This window comes from Nelumbo nucifera, chromosome 2 (assembly GCF_055504915.1).
Source record: "Nelumbo nucifera cultivar China Antique chromosome 2, China Antique-T2T, whole genome shotgun sequence".
In the NCBI taxonomy this organism is placed as follows: domain Eukaryota; kingdom Viridiplantae; phylum Streptophyta; class Magnoliopsida; order Proteales; family Nelumbonaceae; genus Nelumbo; species Nelumbo nucifera.
The window spans coordinates 2,575,033-2,600,893 of record NC_142650.1 but is presented as its reverse complement, the minus strand read 5'-3'; the positions used below and the strand labels follow the sequence as shown (position 1 = coordinate 2,600,893).

At 35.7% G+C, this 25,861-nt stretch overlaps 2 protein-coding genes across 6 annotated transcripts; both read left to right on the top strand.

The window, feature by feature from the left end:
- The first annotated feature begins 6,736 nt into the window (after nucleotides 1-6,736).
- Nucleotides 6,737-16,916, top strand: LOC104594544 (GTP-binding protein Obg/CgtA). 5 transcript variants are annotated; one of them, XM_088899444.1, is made up of 8 exons: nucleotides 8,829-8,914; nucleotides 12,084-12,136; nucleotides 12,897-13,807; nucleotides 14,069-14,295; nucleotides 14,512-14,620; nucleotides 14,894-14,976; nucleotides 15,084-15,146; nucleotides 15,263-16,916. In XM_088899444.1, the coding sequence occupies exons 4-8, from the start codon at nucleotides 14,164-14,166 to the stop codon at nucleotides 16,502-16,504; spliced, it is 1,629 nt and encodes a 542-aa protein (XP_088755570.1). In that variant the 5' UTR covers nucleotides 8,829-8,914; nucleotides 12,084-12,136; nucleotides 12,897-13,807; nucleotides 14,069-14,163; the 3' UTR covers nucleotides 16,505-16,916. The 5 variants fall into 5 exon arrangements, with proteins under 5 accessions (XP_088755569.1, XP_019052868.1, XP_088755570.1 ...); XM_088899443.1 differs by lacking the exon at nucleotides 8,829-8,914 and adding an exon at nucleotides 6,737-6,875 and having other exon boundaries at nucleotides 12,897-14,295; XM_088899442.1 differs by having other exon boundaries at nucleotides 12,897-14,295.
- Nucleotides 6,741-8,658, top strand: LOC104594543 (pentatricopeptide repeat-containing protein At1g77405-like). Its single transcript, XM_010254872.3, has 2 exons — nucleotides 6,741-6,875; nucleotides 7,154-8,658. Exon 2 carries the CDS (start codon nucleotides 7,158-7,160, stop codon nucleotides 8,634-8,636), a length of 1,479 nt encoding a protein of 492 aa, XP_010253174.1. The 5' UTR covers nucleotides 6,741-6,875; nucleotides 7,154-7,157; the 3' UTR covers nucleotides 8,637-8,658.
- Nucleotides 16,917-25,861: the final 8,945 nt, after the last annotated feature.

Below are 25,861 nucleotides of genomic sequence, written 5' to 3'. Positions count from 1 at the left end.
ATAAATGAAACAATGAAAAGATCAACACTTACTACCCTTTGTACAACCATTTTACCCAGGCAATCCAGCAAACATCCCGGTGATCTTGGGATTCACCATTTGATGAGTCCCAGTCTAGGAGAGCGGAGAACCCTACTTTGAAGTTTGAACAAATAAGCAGCATTAAGTAGCAGCAAAACCATAACCTATCGCATTTAGATGGGATGGATTGTCAGGACTCAGGAGAGGCTCTATCAAATATTCAAATGATCTGGTCATTTGCCTTCTAATGTTAACTTCACTCGTTTTTCTTTTTCATTAGGCAACGGTTTTTTTTTGTCGGTAAAGTGAACAAGTAACCACTAAAAAACATCAAGGATACATGATGATCCCCAATACAAGGGCTATACTGATTTAACGTCCAAGGGGGATAAGTAGATGGCACAAAGGGGGTGTTCTGTTTTTGGATTTTGAAAGGGGGGAAAGTTGGTCAATATGATTTTGGTTCTCATTGACCAAAAATCCCATGTTCTTTTTTCAGATTGATGTGGGGACCAGGGAAAGTTTATTTTATTGGGTATCACTTAAGTGGGTAAATGATACACATCTCCTAAGTGGATAAATAACTTTCCCACCTAGGGAGAAAGTTGCCAACACTTGAATGGGACAAAAATGCCCTTTTTAATAATGGATTTTTATGGTTAAAATGGTCATTGCCTTATTTACATGAAAAATAAAAAAACATGGGTAAATGCACTTACCCAAATAAGTGTTTCCCAAGAAAAACTTACCAAGGTGCATTTACCCGTGTAAGTAACTTACCGAGCGAACGGGGCCAAAAGAGTTTAACAGTCTTGCTTTCCTAGCCATTACATGTGCCTGAACAACGTAACTTATTACTAACTTTAATATTGACAAAAAAGGACAAAAGATAACTGATGTGGTTAAGAAGAAGTTGCTCTCTCCACCTGATGCTTCTTGTAGTTCCTTTAATTTAGATAGAACTTTCTTGGCATCTGAGAATAGGATAGCGCTAGAAATGTTGATAGAAATTAGTCTTCTTAGAGGACCTCTGACGATTGCCCATACTTCAGCTTCTGCTGGGGAACTCGCCATACAAGGTTGTCCTTCGGCAATGAACGTTTGAGAAAAGTAAGAAACTACAGTTAAACCAGTTGAAGTTTTGTATGCATCTATTTCCCAAGAGCCATCAACAAAAGACTTAAAGAGCATGAGTGAGATGAAATATGGAACCAATGGTGGATCATCTATGAGGATTAGCTACCAATAGTAATTGTAAAGACTAAAGAGGGTAGTAGGCAGAGGAGAGTAATTGTCTGCCTGAACACAAAAGATCCGTCGGATCTGGCTTTTTCCTTTTTGAACAGAACTGCATTCCTTTCATCCCATAAACTTCTCAGTGGCGAGGATTCTTGCCATGATAGGCTTTCTCAGATCTTTGCTGATATCATTGTATGAGTTCCACATGTCAAGAAAGTCTGGGTTATGCAAACTCAAGAAGGAATCTGGATTGAATCCCATTTGGGCCTGGAGCCAAACAGCTCTAGAAAAGCTACATTCGAAGAAGCGGTATCCTTAGATTCCTCTTGATCATGGCAGAAGGTGCAAGTTGTTTCTTTAGCTCTTCTTACCCCCAACAAGTTATTTTAGTTCTTATGGCATTAAGAAATAACTTCTAAGCATGTAACTGGCATCTGAAAGGAGCCTGAGAAGACCAAAGCCGCAACCATTTAACCCTGGAGGTAGAAGTCTCACCTTGCTTGGACTTACAAAATTGTCTATATGCAGATCAAACAGTGAAAGATCCATCCTTCGTACCTTTCCACATTAAGACATCAACTACAGATTAAGGGGAATGGTGCAGACAGCATTCACGCTCTTATCAAATAAATTCTTGAGAAGAGGTCGATTCCACTTTGTTTCACATAACCAAAGAGGAAAAAATAAAAAATAGAGCTACAAGGATTAAACATGGTTCGGTTACAGCCAATATAACAATACCTACTCCATAGTGGTAATCTCAAAAACTCAAAGAGAATTACCAAGGATTCACTACATGAAAAAGATACAAGCCAAGTAGGAAAGAAATTACAGCAAATACGTTACAAGTAAAATGGGAAATTAATAATGTAAATTACTGATTGTATGGTCAGTTTCTAATTTGTTTGGTGTTCTTATTGTCAATACTCCCCCTGAAGTTAGGAGCGAAGATGTCTATGGATCCCAACTTAAACATCTGTTTGGATTGATCCCTTGATGTAGCTTTGGTAAAAATGTCTTGGCTTGAATTTTTTCTTACAGTCAACTTAATGTTTGGTTCATTCATGAAACACCAAATTTGCTGTAATGCGATTTGTTGCTTGATTGTCACAAAATAGTTTCATTGGTGTTTTAGGATTAAACCCAAGTCTTAAAGGAAGGAGTGGAGCAAAATTAACACACAGGTGGTAGATGTCATAGCTCATAGCTCTATACTTAGCTTCAGCTCTTGACTTGCAAACACACTTTATTTTTTGCTCTTCCAAGTAACTAGATTCCCACAAAAAAAAAGTACAATCCACAATGGTTGACTTCCTATCCATTGAATTACATGCCCAATATGCATCAATGTAACCACCAATCTCAGCATGGTCATTCTTCTTCATATAAATTCCTCTTCTTGTAGACGATTTGAGATATCACAATATCCGTAACAATTTCCATGTGCCCAACTTTAGGAGAGCATAATTTGACTCACATAACTAACAACAAAGGTTATATCCGATCTTGTGATGGTAAATTAGTCGACCCGCAAGTAGGGGTGAGCAAACGGTTTATTCGGTTAAAAACTGAACCAAAATAACCAAAACCTAAATTTCGGTTCGGTTTTTGGTTATTTTGGTTAAAACCGAATTTCAACATTATATATTTTAATATATATTGTAGTGTATATTTTAACATATAATATATATTATATATTATACAATGTATATAATAAATTATATATTTTAATACATAATATAATACAATATAATATATTTTATACATATTATATATGTATTATATGCTAATATATATAGTATAAAGAATAAAGTTCGGCTAATCCAGTTTTTTTCGGTTAACCAAATTTTTAAAACTGAAAACCGAAACCGAAATTTTACAAAACCGAAAAAATCGAACCAAAATAACCAAAAACCAAAAAAAATTGTAACCAAAATTTTCAGTTTGGTTTTTCGGTTTTAACCGAATAATGCTCACCCCTACCCGCAAGTCTTTGAAATCTGCCAATATCTTCCAAAGGTTCATCATTTACATTGAATTTGTTACTATAATCCATATGAGATCCAAAATTCATTGAAGTATAGCTAAGTTTTACATATTAGGCTCTTGGTGACTATTTGAGGCCACTTTGTTCAATTTACTAACAAGGCCCTTCTTGAGATTCAAGATGATGACCTAAAGGAAGGTCCATATAAACTTATTCTTCAAGATCCCCTTGTAGAAAGGTGTTCTTCACATCAATTTAAAATAAGAACTAATCATAGTTAACAACGGGCATAAAAACCCTAACAATGTTCATATTAACAATTGAAGAAAAGGTTTCTTTGTAACCAAATCCATAGGTTTGAATAAAACCCTTGGCAACCATCTTTTCTTCATGCCTTTCAATTAGGGGTGTCAATGAACCGGTTTTGGATTGGATTCAAACTGATCAAAACCTTATCAAATCGAATTTGGACGGTCTCTTATAATTATTGGATTGAGCCAATCCAAAATAAATTGGTCCATATTCTTATCGGTCTGAATCAGACCTAAACCAATTTCCCAATAGTAAACCCTTGTCTAATTTGAAACTGATCAAAACTGAAGCCGGCATAAAAACACTTTTATGAAAGCACTTTTATAAAAGGACTACAAAAACATTTTTATAAAAGTACTTTTACACAAAAGCACTTTTTGTAAAAGTAATTTTATGAAAGTAAAGTATCTTTACATAAGTATTTTTACGAAAGCACATTTACAAAAATACTTTTATAAAAGTATTGTTATGCGAAAACACTTTTATAAAAGTACTTTTACAAAAGCACTTTTACGAAAGTACTTTTACGAAAGTACATTTATGAAAAATACTTTTATGAAAGGACTTTTACAAAAGTACTTTTATTCATTCACTTTGGATTGGGTTGGACCCAATCCGGTCCATTTGCATTTTATCAAATTACTTTTTTTATCAAAAGTATTTTTATTGAAGTACTTTTTTTATATATATTTTCTGGGATTTCTTATGTTATTTTGTGTTTGGTTCAATTTGGATTGCATTGGACCCAATCTGGTCCATTTGCATTTTATTTAGACTGGATTTGGTCCAATCCATTTATAAATGGACCAATATTGTATTGGACCGGATTGGACCAAATCCAATCCAAGTGAAAGCCATACTTTCAGTGGATCCATCATTATTATATTAATCTTGTACGTCCATTTGCAAATAACACGTGGCTTTCCTTTAGGCAATTTCACAATATCCCAAGTATGGTTTTTTTTTTTTTTTCAAGGGCCTCAAGTTCATCGTTTACTCCGAATTGGCATATTTTGGCATCACAAAATCTCGATGGCTTAGTATTGTTAATTTTATTAAGAAGAGCATCACGAGCAAATGATATATTATTATAACAAACATACTCTTGGATGGGAAAAGATGTCGTGTGATGGGTATAGAAATCCTTGAGCCTATAAGGAGGATGGGTAACATGGGTTAACCTTCGTGAAGGAGCCTCAAAACGGTTGGATAATTCTTTCTTCCACCAATTCCTCTATACCTATCTCAGAGTCACCATTAACAATTGGCGATTAATCAAATAGCATAGCCATTTTTATCATCAAGATCATCAATCAATGACAAAGGGGCAAATTCACATTAAGTCTCCCCTTAAATTTGATCAAGTGCATATTTTTTCTTTTAGCAACCCCATTTTGTTGAGGGTTGCCCACACATGAGGGTTGATGCACAATTACAAGTTCAAAAATACATGTAGAAAAAAAAGGTATATTTGAATAGTCATTGCCATTATTTGTTCGTAATATTTTTATTTGAGTATCAAACTGAGTCAAAACTATTTGATAAAAATTTTGAAAATCTTACAAAAACATTATGTTTTGACTTTAGCAAATAAATCCAAGTAGCTCTAGATTTATCATCAATGAACGCGACAAAATACTTGAAACCATCTCTTGAATCAATAGGAGCATGTCCCCACACATCGAAATGAACTAATTCGAATGGTTTAACAGAAACATGTGAACTATGTGAGAAAGGCAATCTGTGTTTTTTAGAAAAATAACATATATCACAATTTACTAGAATTCAAAAATCAAGAGGAATTCAGCGGTTATAGAGCATGATCTAAATGATGCCCCAACCTTTGATGCTATAGCCAAGATAAATCTTTCTTGTTACTCCCTGTTACAAAAGCAATACCTTGAGAATCGAAGGGTTTGTTTGGTTCCCTAGAATAGATGCTGAAATGGGAATCGGGGTTCAAAGTATCGACACGTATTGGCCCATATCAGTCGATACGTATCGTTCTGGGACCCTTCCGATATGCCACTATAGTGGGTGTATCGGGGGTTTGATCGATTCAAGGTGTGGAGACTTAAACCGGCCCCCTTGAACCTGTTTCGAAAAAATAAATAAATATAATGTAAAAAAAGGGTATTGATTCGCTCGATATACCCATACCAGCGTATTGGGTGTATCGATATTTTGAACATTGATGGGAACCGGACGGTCTGTTTTGATCTAACCATTTGTTTGGTTAGAATGGGATACCAATTCCCATTTTCTATGAAATGGGATTCCCAAGGGGGAGAGGGGAGCCTACCAAGAAGTAAAGAACACATAACAAAAGACTCCCTAAACCCTAATATTAATAAAATATTAGTAAAATAATAGTATTTTAATAAAATATCAATAAATTAATAATAAAAAGATATTAATTATTAAATAATAATACATCAATATGAAAACAATAAAAATGAATATTAATAAACTATTAATAAAATATTCATAAACTAAGAATAATATTAAGATATTAATGATTAAATACTAATAAAATAATAAATAACAAAGTACTAATAAAATAATAAATTATTAACAAACTTGTAATAAAATATTCATAATAAAGTGTTACTAAAATAGTAGTTTCATACTCATAAAATATTAATAAATTAATAATAAAATGGTAAAATATTGATTATTAAATACTTATAAAAAGTAATAAAGTACTAGTAAAATAATAATAACAAAAATAACAAAGTAATAATAAAATAATGAAACAATAATAATAAAATATTAATAAATTGATACAAGATTGAAATTTATTGGTTGATTCCAATTTCAACTCCAAATGAATCAAACAACAATGAAAGAATCCGACTCCGATTCGATATTGTAAAGTGTAGATCTGATCGGATATCTCAAACAACGATTCGAATATGCATCTATCAAGGATGTTGGATATCCAAATATGATCCGATGTGATTTAATTTAAAAAATAATAATAAATTATTAAAAGAAAAAGAAAATATAATAATTTATATAAAAGAACAAAAAATACAAATATTTTTCAATTATTTTCATCGGATAGTATCCAATCCAATATAGACCAAAAAATGGTCGTTTTCCCGTCTAGCTCGTGAAAGCCCGATAGCGCTAGACCAGACGGGAGCCCGAAAAGAAAAAGACCGTAAAAGCCCCACGAAGCAAATCGTCTATTCGGTCTTTTTAGCTTCCCCATACGTCTGGTAAAAATTCGAAAAACCCCTTCATTCTCCACTTTCGACTGAGAAATTCTGCCCCCAAGCGACTGAGAAGCATCGACACAGACACAACACAGGTATAGTCTTTCTCCTTCTTCCTTCAATCTTCCATTTTTTCCATTGTTACACGCGTTTTTTTCCATGATCTTCTCCTTTTTCATCCATACTCAATAGTTCCTTACGGTTAGGGTTTAACATTTGTTAACGTTCCACATATTTCTCCACGCCCAATACGTCGAATTCCGAATCCGCCCAAGTAGTTTGCTGTAACTAGATCTCAACTGTATTTGCTTTCCCTTCCAAAAACTCTCTTTCTTTCTTTTCAACAGTGAATACTAACCAAACTCTGTGACAGTAAAATGCTGGTGTCATCCTCATTTCTGAGAATATCAGGAGCTGTTGATTATCTACTACTGTTACTCCTCCAACAGCGGCAACCTCCCACATTCCCTGTTCAAAGATGTCGATATACTTCTTCCCCTTCAATTCCCTGGTCAAAATCTATCATCCTTTCTCGTACTTCCCTTGTGAGTCAAGTGATAGTTGTTATGCTCCAAGACAGACCTTTTGATGCTCAAACTGCCGCCTCAATTACTAGGCTCAATTTCAATCCATGGACTGTTGAGATTGTCTGTGAGGTTTTGAGATCTATTCCCAGATTCTTTTTCCAATCTGCTAGATCAATTGGACGCCAAAAAGGTTTTAGGCATCGGACACCTCTTAGACAGAGAAATCTACGATTAGAATCTGACAATCTTCATGATGGATTGCGTTTTTTTGGCCCTGCTGCATACCGAGATCCTGAAAAGGTCAACTTAGGATCAGAAAAGGCGTTACAATTCTATCATTGGGTTGAATCCCAATTTGGATTTATCCATAATGAGAGTACTTGTAGGGAAATGGCCTGTGTATTGGCCAAAGGGAATAGGTTGAAAATGCTGTGGAATTTTCTTAAAGAAATGGATGGAAAATGTAACAGACTTGTAACAACTGCTACGATCACCTGTTTGATAAAAGTTCTTGGAGAGGAGGGCTTAGCTAATGAAGCATTGGCAGTATTTTATCGGATGAAGCAGCTGCATTGTAAACCTGATGTTTATGCCTATAATACAGTCATATGTGCTCTTTGTAAAGTTAGGAATTTTAAGCAGGCGAAATTTTTATTGGAGCAAATGGAAATGCCAGGTTTTAGATGCCCTCCTGATATATTTACATACACAATTTTGATTAGCTCTTATTGTAAGCATAGCATGCAGACTGGGTGCCGCAAGGCCACCAGGAGGAGGTTGTGGGAGGCAAACCACTTGTTTCGGATTATGTTGCTTAAAGGTTTTGTTCCTGATGTTGTTACTTATAATTGTTTAATTGATTGCTGTTGCAAGACCTATAGGATTGGAAGGGCATTAGAGCTTTTTGATGATATGATTCAGAGAGGATGTATCCCTAACCGGGTTACCTACAATTCATTTATCAGGTATTACAGCAAAACTAATGAGATTGACAAGGCCATTGAGATTTTAAACAGGATGAAATTGATGAACCATGGGATACCCACAACAAGTTCATACACCCCTATTATACATGCATTATGTGAAGCAGGAAGAGTTTTGGAAGCACAGGATTTTCTTGTTGAGCTAGTTGAAGGCGGGTCAATTCCTAGAGAATATACATATAGATTAGTCTGTGATGCACTGAGTTCAGCAGGTGATGCTGGATTTTCTGATGAAATTCAGAGATGGATTGAGAATGGGATCAAGAATAGATATAAGCAAGTGATGCAGGTGAAACCAATAATGAAAGGTAGTTCCATTACAACAAATGTTAAATCCGGTGTTTGAGGGTTTGGGAATGCTCAACCATGCTGAAATATGAGAAAGTTGTCTACTTGTGTAGTTTTCATCAAGTAAGCATTTCTGTCATGATTTTCTAAATCGTAATCAATTATTCTAAGCATAGATCCCTAATTATTTATTTTTCATTTAAATGGAATGCACACTTCCCCTTTGTCTACAGGTTGGTTGGTCAGCCACCAATTATAAGCTTGAATCTCTGATTTATGCACTTCAATGGAGAACAACAGAGGCAGAGCATAATTTGCTTCTTGGTTTGTAGCTTGGTAAGTCCAATTTAGGTGAATGGTGGGATATCAGCTAATTAACTGCAGTCCTCTAATTTGGTAAAGTGTGAAGTTCCTCTTTAGGTATCATGCGAGAATGATTTTCAGGAAATAGAAGGTTTGCTAAACCAAAAAACCTAGAAGTTTCAATGTCTTGGGTATCAATGCAAGAATATTATAGTGTTTGATTGATGTTGGCCAATGCACTACCTGTCATGTTTACCTTTGGGTTGTGAGAGCAGCTTGGCCTAGAGCACTACAAATAGCCTCTTTAATAGGATAAGTTCATGAAGAACGATAAACTTCAAAACAAGTTGTTCTAAATCTGGAGTGTGCTTCCAATTCACTAAATATAACATTGAGAATTGTTGAAAATGCTTTGCCACCATCAGTATCCCTATGCCTGACAAAGATGCCAGCATACCAGAGAAATAATGCCCAAGAACAAAACAACAGGCCATATATGGATCCAATACCCACTTTTTTTACAATTCCACTCTTTTTCCCCAAATTGACAGCTTTTGTGAGTGACCTGGAATATTCTTCAATTGCTTTGTCCTCCCCCACAAAAGAATACACTGTACGAACCTATGAAATAATCTGATCCATGGAAAGAGAAAATTATATCAGTTCAATGCATGTGAAACAAGATTGCATCATTGGAAGACTAAAAATTTTAGTTAACTTCATGGGCCACTAATTGGAACTTAATTGATGTCATTTGGCTTCAGATATGCTAAAATAATATTCTCAGCCATATGCAACAGGATTTGTATTCTTGTCATAACCCTCCAACATAGACTAAAAGGGAAGCAGGTAATATCCTAGAAAAATATACTGAAGAGTTCTGTTTACCAGGCTAGGTCAACTCTAGTACTTGAGTGAGGGTATTGTCACCGTGCAATCAAGCTTTTAAACTTTGAAGGCAATATCTATACAGTACCACATTAGGGAATGCAAATCTTGATCTGAGACAAAGGTAGGAGTTTACCTCTTTTGCAACCTTCCCAGCTTCAGCATAAGCAGCCTCACCTTTTCTTGACAAGGTTGACATGATTATTACATACCCTCCACCAGAAATAACCATCGATGGAACAATAGCCAAGATGAAAAGTGAAAGTTGCTATACTGTTGTAAATCCTATAATAATGCCAACACAGAACTGAACAAGGTATCACAAAGCATGGCCTGCCTGCATTTAGATTTAAAGGAAAAAGGAAACACAATTTTAGTGGTCTTATTCAGACATCAGGTTATTTGGTCATCCACCAGTTTCCCTATATATACATACACATTCAGTTATGTACCTTATCACCTATGGCATCCTGCATGAGTATAGCATCACTTGAGATACAAAATATGATGTTTGCATCCCTGGTTTCTCTATCAAAGAAGTCAATATCTCGTTTCAAGACAGATTGAAGATATTTCAATCTCAAACAAGCCACCTATCTCTCTCCTGTTTGCATCCAGAATGCAATCAATACCTTAGATCCATGTAGGAAGGGCTTAATACAACCAGAGGTAAGAGGAAATTCCTTCGTAGCCCCAAGGACAAGATATAAACTTGTGGAAGTAAATATTAGGACTACCCATCCATGCTGAATCCAAGACAAGGACTTCCAAGTAAACAAAGTGCAAAGCTTTCTGCAATAGAAAGAAAGATTCAAATGCAATTAAAGTGAACCCCATTGGTAGGATTAGAGAACTTTTGCATTCCTATTCTCTAAATTATTAGTTGGATATAAGGCTTCCAGAAGACCAAAGTTTCTGAATGCTCTAGTTATTCCCTAAACAAGTCTATTGGGCACCTGGTTATTCCCAAAACAGGTCTGGAACCATGATTGGAGTTCTTTCTCTGAGTGAACAAAAGGAGATATGTTCATAGCCTTACCTGTCATCTGTTATTACTGTGTGCTAAAAGCCAATTATTTCAAGTGTGACTCAAGACCTGATTATACTTGATATCTAAAATTAATTAATCAGTTCTGTAAAACAGTAAATTAGTAAACTATTTACATGTTGACATTTGACAAAAAGGCACAAAACAGGTTTTTTTTTTTTTTAACCAATAGAATTGTATTGATGGGCTGGTATTTTTCACCAGTATTAAATCCATGTTACAATCACCCTTCTTAGGCAAAATGAGTTACATGGACTAGAGTAAGCTTCCCTTCCATAAATCTGAAAGCTTGTTGTTAAGGTCTTTGACTGTTTTTTATCAAATTCAATGGTAGATGGACCCTCAGAAGGGCTGGGTTTGTTTATTCAAGTGTCACTCCCACAGTCCCACCCATTTCAATCCTTGTAAAGCTGTTGATAACTCTTATGTAGCAGAGTTACCTGGTTTGCACCTGAGACTCTTACCTGAACTTGTGCTGGAAGCAGGAACAGATAATTTTAGGTTTGGAGCTAACTCGAATTAGTTTGACTGAATTTTGGTTAACCTGAGCCATTCACTTAAGGGGCTATTTGATAACGTTGAAGTGGCTGGAACAAATGACTTATTACTTTGGTTGATAAAAAAAAAAGACATTACTTTGTTACTGATAGAAAAAGAAAGGGATGAAAATGGAAATATCTGCTGGGTGTATAGTGGGCCAATAGGCATAGAAGATTCTACCAAGGCAGAAGTGTTGGCTGCACTTACAGGGATCAGAATAATTAACAGATTAGGTATTCAGAACCTCTCCATTGAAGGCGATTCAGCAAACACTATAAAATGGTTAGGAAAACAAGAGACCGGACCATGGAGACTTGGTCACTTTCTGATGGAGGCAAGGGATTTACTGGCTGCTTCTAATGCAAACCTGATTTGGATTCCAAGGGAATTTAATACTCTTGCAGATGGACTAGCAAAATTAGGTGCTCTGTTAGAAGATTTGTACTCACAAAGTTTCCTCCTGTATAATTCCTAAAGATCTGATCCCTGTTTTTGTTTTTCTTTTCTTTGTATGTGCACACCTCTTGTGTACCCTTCTCTTTTCTTAATGAATTCAGCTACTTTTCTCTCAAAAAAAAAAAAGAAAAAAGAAAGAAAGATATCTTAGGTTTTGGATTTTCTTGAAGATGCTTGTGAACCATTATTAGACAGTATCTTTGTAAAGATGTATGAATGCATATATGTAAATTGAATTACTTACAAAAAACTTCTTTTCTATGATGGCAGGCAACTTCCTTACTTTAGTAGGACCACCTTGCAGTTACTTCAAACATACGCAGGTATTGAACTACATAATACATTTGTGCCAATGCCATTTCTTGAAAGAAATCAGTAAGCACTATCAGATTCATAGTTGTCAAGGTGACGCCTAGGCAGGCGCCCTTTGAAGCTTGCCTCGCCTAATTGCCAAAGCAGTTTTCTACTTCCTACTATAAAAAACTAAAATAATCATTTTGTGTGTTTATATACTAATTTCTTTTTATTATTTTCTTATTTATTAGGGTTTAATCAACACAAACATTGCTAAATGCTGTATTGAATCCTCAAAGACTTGGAAGAACTTAAAATTTTATCTAATCAGCACATTTTCCTCTTCCATATATTCTTCTTCTTCTTCTTCTTCTTCTTCCTCTCCTCCTCCTCCTCCTACTTCTACTACCACCAATACTTCTTATTTTCTTCTTTTCCTATAACAACAATAAGGGTTCAGCCCCTATATTTTTTGAATTTTATTTTCCTTCTTCCTTTTCATCTCATGAATATGTTGATTTTCTATACTTTAATATGAAATTTATACTTTTCTTATGAAAATCATGAATAATTATTAAAGAAATATGGTTATGGTACCTAGGGAACTACCCTAGGATCTATGTTTTTAACATAAAAAAAACCCATCGCCTAGGCGACTAGGTGACAAGGCGCCCCCAATCGCTTAGCCTTGCCTTAGCACCTTGAAAACTATGTCAGATTTATTTTGAAACAGTACATATACTTGCATTCTCCATTGTATAAGGTCCAATGTCCAAACTACTATTGCAGGTGTGTGATGATTCAACCTGAATGGGAAATGATACATGATCCTCTGAATTACAATCATCCTCTTGAACTCCCAAACCATTTTAATCATCTTCCCTATCTTCAGTTATTTGTTTTTCATGGATTATATTAGTTGGTTGGCCCCAATAATTATGAACACAATATATGGATTTCAGTGTTTTGAGATGTGTGTTAATGGACTTGATTTCAGTGTTAGTGGACTTGAGATGTGGGTTTATGTCCCCTTGTGTATGGAATTATGTGAGCTCCACATTGATTTTTTTGTATAGTGTGGCCCATAGTTGATAACCACATATATCAATGTATTTTTGGGGACTACATTGATATCTTGCATAGGGAAATGCATGAGTGGGGCCCATTTTAATATTTTTTGTAGGTAAATGTGTAACTGGAACCCACAAGTACTATTTACATGTTTGGCTGTGTTACGAGGTCCCACACATGACATTTCACCTGTGTAAGTGCGGCCCACAAGTATGCTTGGCAAATGGTCTTTTGGCCTTTCTAGCTTTTGAGAAGATCTTTGAAAAAAATTGCAACCAAAGTACCAAACGGTCTTTGGTCTTTGAAGATCTACCTGTGAAAACTCACCAGTCTTTTGAGGTCTTGAGCGTTTGGAAGATCTTCCTAAAAAGACTTGCCAAACACCTCCTTAATAGGTGAACTGAAAAAGGCCCAACAAGGAGCTATTAACGTTCTTTTGCAACTACAATTGGCAAGTTACACATACCCAGAAGTTGTATTTCTAACCATCCTTTGTCCAATTAAATATCTGCAAGTATTGGAGAAGAAAAGGTGGAACGAGTGGATAATTGGGACTTGTCGAAAAAAGAAAACCTGAGTGCATAATTGGGAACAAGTGAGAGAATGGAGGACTGCCTTCCTCCGTCTAGGTAAGCTGCTTGGTGATCCGAAAGCAGGCCTACATGGTGGGGTTATATTTTACTACTGTTGGGACCGAGTCCCAGTTTGTTGAAGTTTCTGAGCGAGATTCCCCCTTATCTGTGATATGAAACTCATGTCTCAACTATCAACTCCTTTTTTTGCATAGAGAAGCACCAACTCAATTATTTCCTTTGCTTTTTAAGAAACATGTTCGAACAAAGTTTGAATTTAAAGGCATCATATTGTGGTACCATCACTGTTGCAAACAGGACAAGGAAAACCAAATCCAAAGTTCAGGCATTATAGAGAGCAGAGGTAAGCCCATCATTTAGATGTCATTGGGTCTAAGAGGACCTCGGAAGAAATGTTGCACTGTGCAAGACGACTTTCCCACTTTGGAGCATTAAGAAGATCACACAAGTCTCCATGGCTTCTTTCTTCCTTCCTGTCTTATTCGGACACCCCGAACAAGAAAACGAAGCAGGCCCCTCTACAGGTCTCTCTCAACCACCTTCCCCCCCCCAAAAAAAATAATAATAATAATAATAATAATTAATTAATTAATTAAATAAAATAAAAGGAATGTTTTGTACATACATTTTTTTTTGGTGGTTATGTCCACTGATGATACTTCATATTGGTAGAGCAAGATAAGTTTCATTTTGTATATCTTGTCTTGTATTCACCTGGTTTGCACATTGGACTTTTTCAGGAGAGGAGAATGATAGACAGATTTAGACTATGGGCTAAGGGAGGGACTGGCGGGAATGGATGTTACAGCTTTCACCGCAGTCGGCATGATCGCCATGGCAAACCTGATGGTAAGTTACTCTCGTTTCCTCCTATTTCTTACTCATTTTGTTCCTTATTATATATATTGGTTTTGAATCAAAGTGGCTGCGGGATTGAGAAATTATAGATTTATTGGATTGGACTAATAAAAAAGACTTAAGTTACTAACTTTATTCCCAGATAGATTCCATATTTTGGGCATTTATAAAAAAGACTTAAGTTACTAATTTGAAGCTGTGGTTTATTGGAAGTTTTTGCTTTCTTTATAACATTTCTTTCTTTTCTTGTGCAAATTAATCTAGGTGGGAATGGTGGAAGAGGTGGTGATGTGATTTTAGAGTGCTCGTCTGCAGTGTGGGATTTCAGCAGCCTGCAGCATCACGCGGTACCTAACTCTTCTTCTTCTCCTTTCATTAGTAACAATTTCTCAGTATAAGCTTGATTGGTATTCAAATACTGACAAATATTAATGATGGGTATCCCATCTTACAGAATGCAAACAGAGGGGGGCATGGAGCATCAAAGAATAAGATAGGAAGCCGGGGGGCTGACAAGGTTATTATGTGGAAGCATTTATGTTGTTCTTGTGAGATTCCATTGTGTTAACTTTTATTAGATCCTAGGGTACAAAAGCATGGTTCAGTTTATTGAGACCTGATTTTATCTTCTAGGTTGTGCAAGTACCTATTGGCACTGTAATTCATCTCGTAGAGGGTGAGTATCCTTCTTCTGTTGAGAACCGTTCTTTGATGGTTCTAGATCCCTGGGAGATCCCTGGTACACTTGAGGCATCTCAAGCGGAGAAGCAAACTGCAAATATTACCAGTACAGCAAGGGTAGTGGAAAGAAGGGATGTTGATGGTTCATCTTCTAGCTTTGAGAGGAAGAACAGGAAATCATCTAGCTTGCAGAAGGTACCTAGGGAATCATCAATGAGATTTCTTTCTCAGGTTTCTCCTTTGAGTAAAGAATACAAAGTTCACAGGGAAGAATCTATTGTCTATTATGAAGAGGTTGGTAGTGAAGACATTGAAATCAATGATGGTACATCTGCAGCAGAATGGGAAGAAGAAGAAATGCAGGAAGAAGAGATGGAAGAAGTACAATATAATGTTGCAGAATTAACAGAACCAGGGCAAAGAGTACTTGTTGCTCAAGGAGGAGAAGGTGGGCTTGGCAATGTCTCTTCAGCAAAATTTTCCAAGAACCACAAGTATACAAATTATTGTAATCATAGCCCTAGTTCACCAGATCTTGGGATGCTAGATGATGAAGATCAATCCTCATTCAGTGCCGGTCTGCCAGGATCAGAGGCTGTTCTCATATTAGAACTTAAGAGTATTGCTGATGTAGGCCTTGTAGGGATGCCAAATGCTGGTAAAAGTACACTTTTAGGGGCCATTTCAAGGGCCAAGCCTGCTGTAGGCCATTATGCCTTTACTACCCTAAGGCCTAATATAGGGAAGCTGAATTACGATGACTTCTTCTCAGTCACTGTTGCTGACATTCCAGGGCTTATAAAAGGTGCTCATGAAAATCGTGGACTTGGGCATGCTTTTCTGCGACACATAGAGAGAACAAAAGTTTTGGCTTATGTAGTAGACTTGGTAGCAGCACTGGATGGTAGAAAAGGTATCCCTCCATGGGTACAGTTGAGAGATTTAGTTTTGGAACTTGAATACCATAGAGAAGGTTTGACGGATAGACCTTCCTTGGTAGTTGCAAACAAGATCGATGAGGTAGGTGCAGAGGATATGTACGAAGAGCTAAAGAGAAGGGTGCGAGGTGTACCCATTTTTCCTGTCTGTGCAGTCTTGGAAGAGGGCATAACAGAGCTAAAAGCAGGCCTTAGAATGCTTGTAGATGGTGGAGAATCAAGGAGGCTTCAGTTAGATGGGATTATGCTTGACTAGTTCACTAACATGTTTCCAAACATGGGCATCCAATCTTTAACGCTAAATTTTTGTGATGACTTCGGAGAGACCATAGCTTCTTTTAGTTTAGGGAATGGGTAACGATGATCTTCTTCCATACTGTTGCATTGCCTGTCGACGCTTAGATTGGTACATCGAATGGAGCTTGATTGATTGATTGGAAACTGGATGACTGAGCTCCATGGTACGCTGATGATTGGTTTGATTGGATTTCTTGTTGATTAATACGCCAGAATGGTTACTATAATATTGTTTGATCCGTTGTTAGTAACTTCTCAAAGGCTTCATGATCATTTTCACACTGAAAAGCCATGTATTCTGATGTGAACTTTTGATATCACAGAGAAACAAAGAGAACCTGAATGAACGATTGTTTAGTGTTAATGAGAAATGTTGGCGAACCAAAAGGTCCTCTATGTGGTCCACCATCTAATAAATCAAGCCAATTGGTTCTTTACGGAACCGGTTCATTGGTTAACTGTTGCCTTCTATGGCAATAAAGCGAAGGAAACGGAGAAACACTAGGGTACAAGTATAACAGACCAAAATTTATGGTAGAGAGGATAGATGGCTTCTTAGGCTCCGTTTGGGAAGAGTGTAAATATAAAAATTAATGGTAAAATGCAAATATGTTTGGTTCGCGAAAATGCAAAGTTGGTTTAGTTTTGCAATGATAATTTTGTACTCTTGTTAAATGATTTTTAATTGTGATAGGTGCAAACAGGAATCCCGAGATTGAGATGTGCCTTCTTAACATTGATCAACTTTAAGGTTGTGTTTGGAAGTGTAGAGTGCATTCTGATTCATATAAACATAAAGTTGGGTTAGTTTTGCATTGATAAATTTACTTTCTTACTGAACAGACTTTCAGTTGTAATGGACGCAAACATGAATCCCCATATAGAAATTTACCTTTTCTAACATTAACCACTTTGAATGCAAATTTACTTCTTTTTTTCAGGTAAAATTACCTCTCATTTTAAATATAAACATACCTTGGAAATTGTGTTTTATATCATTGTCAATTCATAGGTGCTTTCTTTGCCAAAGGCTAGTAAAACTGAACCAGAATGCATATTTACACTAATCGGACATTTACACCCTATTTGCATCATTTCCAAATGCAGCAAGTGCAAAGTTTGCATCTCTTTTTATTTTTAGATTTTAACTTTGCTCTCATTTTAAATGCAAGCATGTCTTGAAATCTGTATTTACTGTCATTTTTGTTAAGACAAATGCATTCTTACCAAATACTAATACTGAACCAGGAATACAAATATGCAAATATACACGTTTGCACTCTTAGCCTTAATTTTCAATATCTAAACAAACTATACATTCAAATGAACGAGGGAGGATGCACTTCTTGGTTGAATGGCAATTTAGCGAGGGATACGGTTCTTGAGGTTGGTGTGAGGCGCTCTTTAAAGAACAAATCTGAATTGACCCCAATGCACCTGTGTATATATACAAAATTAGGATGAGAGAGATGGATTTGTGCCAGTAGTAAGAAGGAATTCATGGCCGCCCCTCTCTCGTTACACTCTGGACCTCTGGTTTTGTAATAGCAGATGACCAGTTCACTTTATATTGGTGGTGGACTACATTGATGACCCCGTGTTCCACTAAGAATTGCTCTCTTTTTAAATATAAGACTTAGACCTGACAAAAAGTTGACCCAACCCGTGAATCCGACCCGACCCAAAAATTAGGTTTAGGGTCTCATATTGAACTACCTGAATTTGAGAATGACCCGACCCACTCAACCTAGAAAAAACTGGGTTGGGTTGGGTAATGGGTTAACCCGTTGACCCGATTTTTAGGTCTAATTGGGACTATTTATGCATTGTTAGAAGTTTCCACTCTTTAGATTTTACTACTTAGTTTTTACTCTTTGAAGTGTTAAATGTTCAAGTTTTTTCATTTTATATTTGGAATTTTAAGGTTAATTCTTTTAATTTTGGCATTTTTCATGTATTATTCTTTATTTTTTAAATTTTAATTATTTTTTTGGATGACCTGAATTGACCCATGGATCAACCCTAACCCAAACATTTAGGGTTAGGGTCTAGCATTTTACAACCTGACCCGAAATCAACCGGAAATATCTTGACCCAACCCGAACCCGACCCACCCAACCCAATTGCCAGGTCTAATAAGACTAGTATATAGTTATGGACATATATAATTACTAATCATACCCTCGTGATTACTAATCCCCGTGGTCCAGTCAAAGATTTGCCCTCACCATTGCTTTCATAGCAACAAAATTGCAATCACAAGTGCTGTTTTGGCATGTGGGTGGGCGAGAGTTACAGTTTTGTTGACACATCTTATTAAGTAATTCTTCTATTCCGACTTTTGGGCCTAATATCAATAAAAGTAATCTTTTTAACATAATTAATAAAATAGCCTAACTATTTTTAAAAAATATTAAATAGGGGCAGAAATACTGTTAATCTCCTTCCTTCAAATCGCCGAACAAATCTCCCCCAAGATTAATAAATATTGATCACAGATCTCTATTTTTTTCTTCATTCTTGTAATTGCTGGCTTGCTACAAATAAAAATGGCGAAACCCACTCTTGTGCTAGGGGTGTTCACGGGTCGGGTTGGATCGGTTTCATGGGATTTTCCCAACCGACCCGACCTAGTTGGGTTACCAGAGGTGGGAACCGAAACCGACCCATTGATAGGCCAAACCAACCTGGTCGGTTTGAGTCGGTTTGGGTCGGTTTCGATTTTGCTCCTGTACAAAGCCAAATAAACTCTAAATTAGTTGAGGACTTGAGTTGAGGGGGGCGGACCAACCAAGTTAAGTTAGAGAATAGAAGATTTTAAGAGAAGACAGAAGTGGAATTAGAAGACTAGTAGGAAACTAGGAATTCTAATTGTAATTGCCTAATGGACCTTTTAGTTCTAGTAGGAATTCTTATTGTAATTGCCTAATCTAGGTAAAAAACTAAAAAATGACACCTAATTAATTGAATTCTAATTGTAATTGCCTAATGGGCCTTCTATTTCTAGTAGAAGTCTAGAAGACTAGTAGGAATTAGGAAACTATTCAAACTAGGAAGTAGAAACTACCAAACTAGTAGAAGAAAGACTAGTTCGGTTCGGGTCGGGTCGATTTCGGTTTCGGTTTTCTTATGTGAAAACCGAAACCGACCCGAGATATCGGTTTTTGTATGTGCCCAACCCGAAACCGACCAGTACGAATGAAAACCCGGCCGACTCGGGTTGGGTCGGTCCGAGTTGATCGGTTTGGTCGGGTTGGGCATTCTTATGAACAGCCCTATCTTGTGCTTTTGCATTTTGTTATGTGTATCTCGCTTCTCTACTTAGCATAATCATTGACCTCTTCCAATCCCAATTTCTAAGCTTTAATGGTGTTCAAAACTGTTTCAAATACCTCTAAAAGGTTTAGTAGCTAGAACCAAACCCCCAATTCATGTTTCTGGTATAGTGTTTCATGTATTCTTTTAATTATTTCAGAAGAATAATTCATAGCAGTTCTACTTTAAGTTTGGAACAACTCAGATGCAGAAAAGAAGAAGAAGAAGAAAGAAAAAGAGAGAGAAATCGGAATGGGGACATTTATTCAGCAGTCAAGAGGTAGAAGGAATTTGATATTTAAAAATAAAAGTTAGCCTGTTCTATAAATTATGTAAAAAGATTATTTTTATTGAGAACTAGACAATTAGTGAATGACCTTGTGCTTCGTACGGAAAAGTAGCATTTCCTTATTTTGATATCCGTTACCCACGTGGTTAGTCTTGAGGTTTTTACATTTTTATTTGATAACCAGACAAAACCTTATTTATAATTCAATAACGCACTTTTAACTGATGAAAAGAATGGGATGCATCATGCATGTCAATGTGAGGTTTCAATAACCCACCTTTTTGCTGGTTCTTCATTTGAAACGAGAAACTAAAGGGTATGAACTCCAATTAGGGATGGTAACGGGTAGATTTTGGGAGGATTTTGTAAATTTTAGATCTTATTCACCTCTTAATTCATACGTATCTCAAAACCCGTAGTGAGTTGGATTTTGATAATTTAAACCTTCATCGTAAATGAAAATGCAAAACCCTCCTCGCATTTAAGGGTAGGGGTAGGTTGGGTTTAGAACGCGCATCTAATTTTCTATTATTTTTTATCATATATAAGCAATAAATAAGTAAAATAGCATAAATAAATTACAAAATTTCCAATTATTTGATCAAGACGTATAAAGAACACATAAGTTATCAATTATCCTTCACATAAAATTCAAAATAATATTAAACTCAACACCTAGTATATAAAAGTTATGTGCTTTCCAACAATATGCGGGTCATGAAGGGTCAGGCCTAATACTGTACTCTACCCATACCCGTATGAGTTGTAAAATCCCAAAACCTGTCCTTCAAGTAAAAAAACCCGCCCCATCGGAAAAGGTAGGGGAAAGTACCCACCGAATAGGGTAGAAGTTGTCATCCCTAAGACCATCTCCATAAAAGAGAGAATAGTTGTAATTTTAAGATTTGGAAGGAAATTAGGTGGATTGTAGTGATTTTACTTTATGCTCGAAGCTACCCATGTCTCTTCTACAAAGAAACTCCTACCATGCATCTCTATTTATCTCTCATTCCTTCTGTTCATTTTCCCCCTCTTTTGGGGGTAATGACACCTATTCTAGCCCATACCATAGGGTGCAAATGGATCGGATTCTGGTCCAATCCGATCCTATTTGGTCGAATTCAAATTACCCCTATTCGTATCTTCAGATTAGACCAGATTCAGATCGCCCCCTATCCGATCTAAGAAGACCCAATCCAATATGTGTTATATATTTAAAATATAAATATGTATATAATACATATATATATATACGTTATTTATTTATTTATAAATATATTATTTGTATTGCATTTTTTATAAATTTATTATATTATTTATTTTTTTTTATAAAAACCATGTATATATCATGAAAATAATTTAAAAAATAGAGAAAATTCACGATTGGTACCCTATACTTGGGTCTAGTGTCACTTTGGTCCCTGAACTTTAAAACGCGACAATTCAATACCCAAACTTTCAAAATGTGCCAATTTAGTATCTATTGTTAATCGGCCATCAGTTATATGTATCATATGACATCATGTGCGATTTAAAACTTTTGAAAATGTCAAAATTACCCTTGAAAATAAAACACTATTCATCATTCTCTTCCTAGAGAAATGAAAGAGATGTGTAACCCATCTGATTTCCTGCCCAAATTCTTTCCTAGACACGTCTCAAATCCTTAGACATTTTTTCATAGACGCTCAATTGAGCAGATTTCAACTGCATTGATCTGAGCGACTTTGTTTCCTGGCAACGGTATTGGGCCTAAAATTATTGATTCCGTAAAGCAGGTTGGTTTAGTGCATGTCTCTCTATTGAATGTGTGGTAAGATTTTTGTTTGAGAGAGAGAGAGAGAGATGAGCAGCAATTAGAAAGTGGAGACGATCTCGAGACTTTGCTCAATGGAAGATAGAGAACTTTGGTTCATGCTCTTACATATGGTCCGACCTTTTCAAGGCCGGGATTGGGAACTGGTAACACCCTTGTTCCTTGTATAATTCTCCATGAAACCCCCTTTCTTTTTCTTTAGTATAGTTTGATTCTTCTGGATTCATTCAATTGTGTTTCAATTCCAAAATATTCACATGATTCGTTCCTCTTTCCATTGAATATACATGCACTTGTCGATAGAGAAGAATCGTTATCTCTACATTCGACTCTTTCTAGAGCCATGTCGGGTCGCTAAAGAACAACTTCCAATAGCTAGATTTGTTCTCCGAGTCTCTATTCTCTAATTTTGGCGCTAGTCGTCACCCTTAAATCTCGCCAAGTATTTATTCTAATTTCGTTTTTTTTGCTGCAAATTCTAATTTCGTTATTGTTTTGTATTTGAGCGTTCATTTATTAATTCCTACTTTATTTCCATTTGAAGAATCTAGTCAATTATCACAGAACACTATAACGAAACTTCAATTAACAGGGTGAACTAGTACTAGGAGGGAAACCAAGTTTATCTCCATCTGGATATCTCTGTTGATTTCAGAAGAGCTCTGAAGACCTGGGCATCATGGGTTGATTGGCATATAAATCCACGCAAGACTCAAGTTTTCTTTCGAAGTTCAATGTACATTCAACACCTTCCCGTTTCAGGTTAGCTCACTGCTTTATGGAAACAAATCTGTTATTTTTCTTGTCTTGTGTTTTAGTCTATTTCAGTTGCTTAATAAAATGAATTTACTGAACAGGGGAGGTCAATGAAATTCCGGGGGAACAACCTCTCAAGAGCTCTGAACACCAGGGCATCATGGGTTGACATGCACCTGAACACGTGCATGCGCCATGCACGTAATAGCTATCGCTTACAAAATCCACGCGAGACTCAAGTTTTCTTTCGAAGTTCAGCACCTTCCCATTTCAGGTTAGCTCACTATTTTATGAAAACAAATCTGTTATTTTTCTCGTCTTGTGTTTTCGTCTGTTTCAGTTGCTTAGTAAAATGAGTTTACTGAACAGGGGAGGTCAATGAAATTCCAGGGGGCACTGTAAGGAAGTTTACTCAACCCCTCAACAATATTTCAGGAACAGACAAACCACCCAAAAAAGAATATAATTGCTAGAGAGGTTATAAGACAAATAAAGACTCCTGTAACTCTCTTGAATGTAACTAGTTTGTCAAAATACAAGATATATGTTCATCCATCTGTATATAGAAGAAATCCAGGGAAGGGTCCTTCAAGTATTCAAGACTGTAGTCATTGGTGCCTCCTGGGCGTTCCTGATACCTGCAATGAATTGTTGTATACTTGTATTACTATTATCTGCAATCTAAAGAAAAACACGATTCCACTTAGCAAACTGATGAACGCATCTTAATGTCTCTCAGGTATTTTTTTTCCTTCCTTTGCTGTGATTGTTGTTCACAAAAAAGTAGAGGGGATGTTTGGTCCTTCAATGTTTTTCTACTAATGCTTTTAGCTCTCAGACTGTATCATTCGCCTTCGCCTGTTTAGTTAAATGCTACCCGGTGATGATTAGATTGCCTAAGTTGGTTTCTCTCTCTTTACATTTGTATTTTTTTTTTCATTTTTTTATCTCTGTTCGACAGAATACTCAACTGAGTTTGATGTGAATTAGATGGTTGATAAAGAAAATTAGATGACATTCAAAGGGCATTTGTGTCTTTTCAACTGTCATTTAACGACTAGTTAACAACAAGTACTGGATTGCCACATTTTGAAAGTTCGGATACTAAATTGTCACGTTTTAAAGTTAAGGGACCAAAATGGCACTAGACCCAAAGTACAAGGTACCGATCAAGAATTTTCCCAAAAAATACTTGTATTTTTTATTTTTTTATTTAAATTGATATATTTTATTTTTTTTAATAATTTATTAATTTTAAAGAAAACAAGTCAGATCAAATCAGATCCAAAAATTCAACTTATCAATAGGATTCAAATTCAAATTGAGACCTATCAAACCCAATTGAATTTTTGAATCGAATCTAACAAGAATAGTGTCGGATCAGATCGAATTCGGATATACCCTTATTCGAATCTGATCCGATCCATTTGCATCCTTACCCAAGGTTCAAAATATCGCAGCATATCGGTCCGTAACATGTGTAAATCATTCGTTTTGTTTCTTTTTATATGTATCGGCCGATACAGGTCCGAAACAGCCCGTTATTCATTAATCCATATTTAATACCAAATCTCTCATAATGTTGTTTATTTAAGTCTAATTTCTCTTTCATTAATTAGTCAACTACTCCAAAACAAATTTAAATTTGAATTTGAATTTTAGCGCCTAATTCAAATTCTCTCATTAATTTCTTTAATTAATGATCCCCTATCATTAATTTCGTTTTGTTAGTGTAAAAACTTCAAATTTTATCTATAGCTAGATTTGAACATTGGTCACTTGATTTTAAGTTTTAAAACCACAAGTTTGCCAATGAACCACACATATTTGTTTGCTATAATTATATGTATTTTTAATTTTAAGTAAATTTTCACTTTTCTTAATGAGTGACAAGTTTTTATTAATAAATGCTAGAACTAATTATTAAAATTTATATACTAATAAATATTAAAATTAATTATATTGGTCTTTGAAAATTGGCATTCACATTTTAGTTTTTTTTTTGTTTTTTATATTTTAGTTATTCCATCATTTTTTCAACGGTTATTAATTGTGTCCTGATATGTCACACTTTATATAAACCATTAAATTATGATTTTTTACATTTAAATGACTTATTTACAATCATATAAAATTTGTAAATATAGTTAGTAATATATTTTTTAAGATTTATTTGATTTTTTACTATATTTATTCTTATCTTAATTTTTTTGTCTATATCTATACGTATCCAAAGCATACCCACATACATCTCTTAAAATTGTCTTTCCAATACACCTTGCATTTCCGATACTTTGAACCTTATCCCTACCATACCACATGTGATAAGAGGGTATTATATTGGCAATGACACTTCATTTGTTTTTTTTTTTTAAATTATCTATAAAATTTGACTGAGGATTAAGCGTGTACCTTTTTTTTTCTCTTTACTTCTGTTTTTTCGTTATTAAGCGTGTACCTCTTTTTTTCTCTTCACTTCTGTTTTTTCATTTTATTTTAAACGGTGATCAATCAAACAAAACGAACTCTCTTTATCTGCTACTACAACCTTTGACTTTTTTTTGCACAAATGACCTAGTCATACCCACATTCTCACACTTGTAAGGCTGAGATGAGATTTTACCATTGCCCCTAGAAAAGAAGATAATATAAACCAGGCTCCGTTGCCCAAAGTCAAACAAAACCCATGACGGACTAAGATTGGGCCAGCTATTTGTTTCCGCCCACACAAGTTATCAACTCCTCCAGAAGCCCTCGTTGAATTGTGCCAGCATCAAGTTGGCCAAGCCCCGTGAAACTGAATCTGTAGGCTAAAGGATATACAACATGGTTTTCAAAACCGGATCAGACCGGATGGTCGGACCAGAAAGACTGGGAACCAGTCACCTGACCAGTTCTGTTTTCCCCCAAAACCATTGATTTTGGTCAACAAACCACTGAACCAGCCGGTTAACCATTCGGACCATTCAAACAGTTTTGACCATTTTTCAAATTTTTAAATTTTTTGTCAGAATGGGCTGACCGTTTGAACCGATAACCAGACCCCTGACCAGTTCGATCACCGATTCGGTTTTAAAAACCATGATATACAATAATATACAAAGTTTTGTTTTCCAAAACCAAAAAAAAAGGGAAGAAAA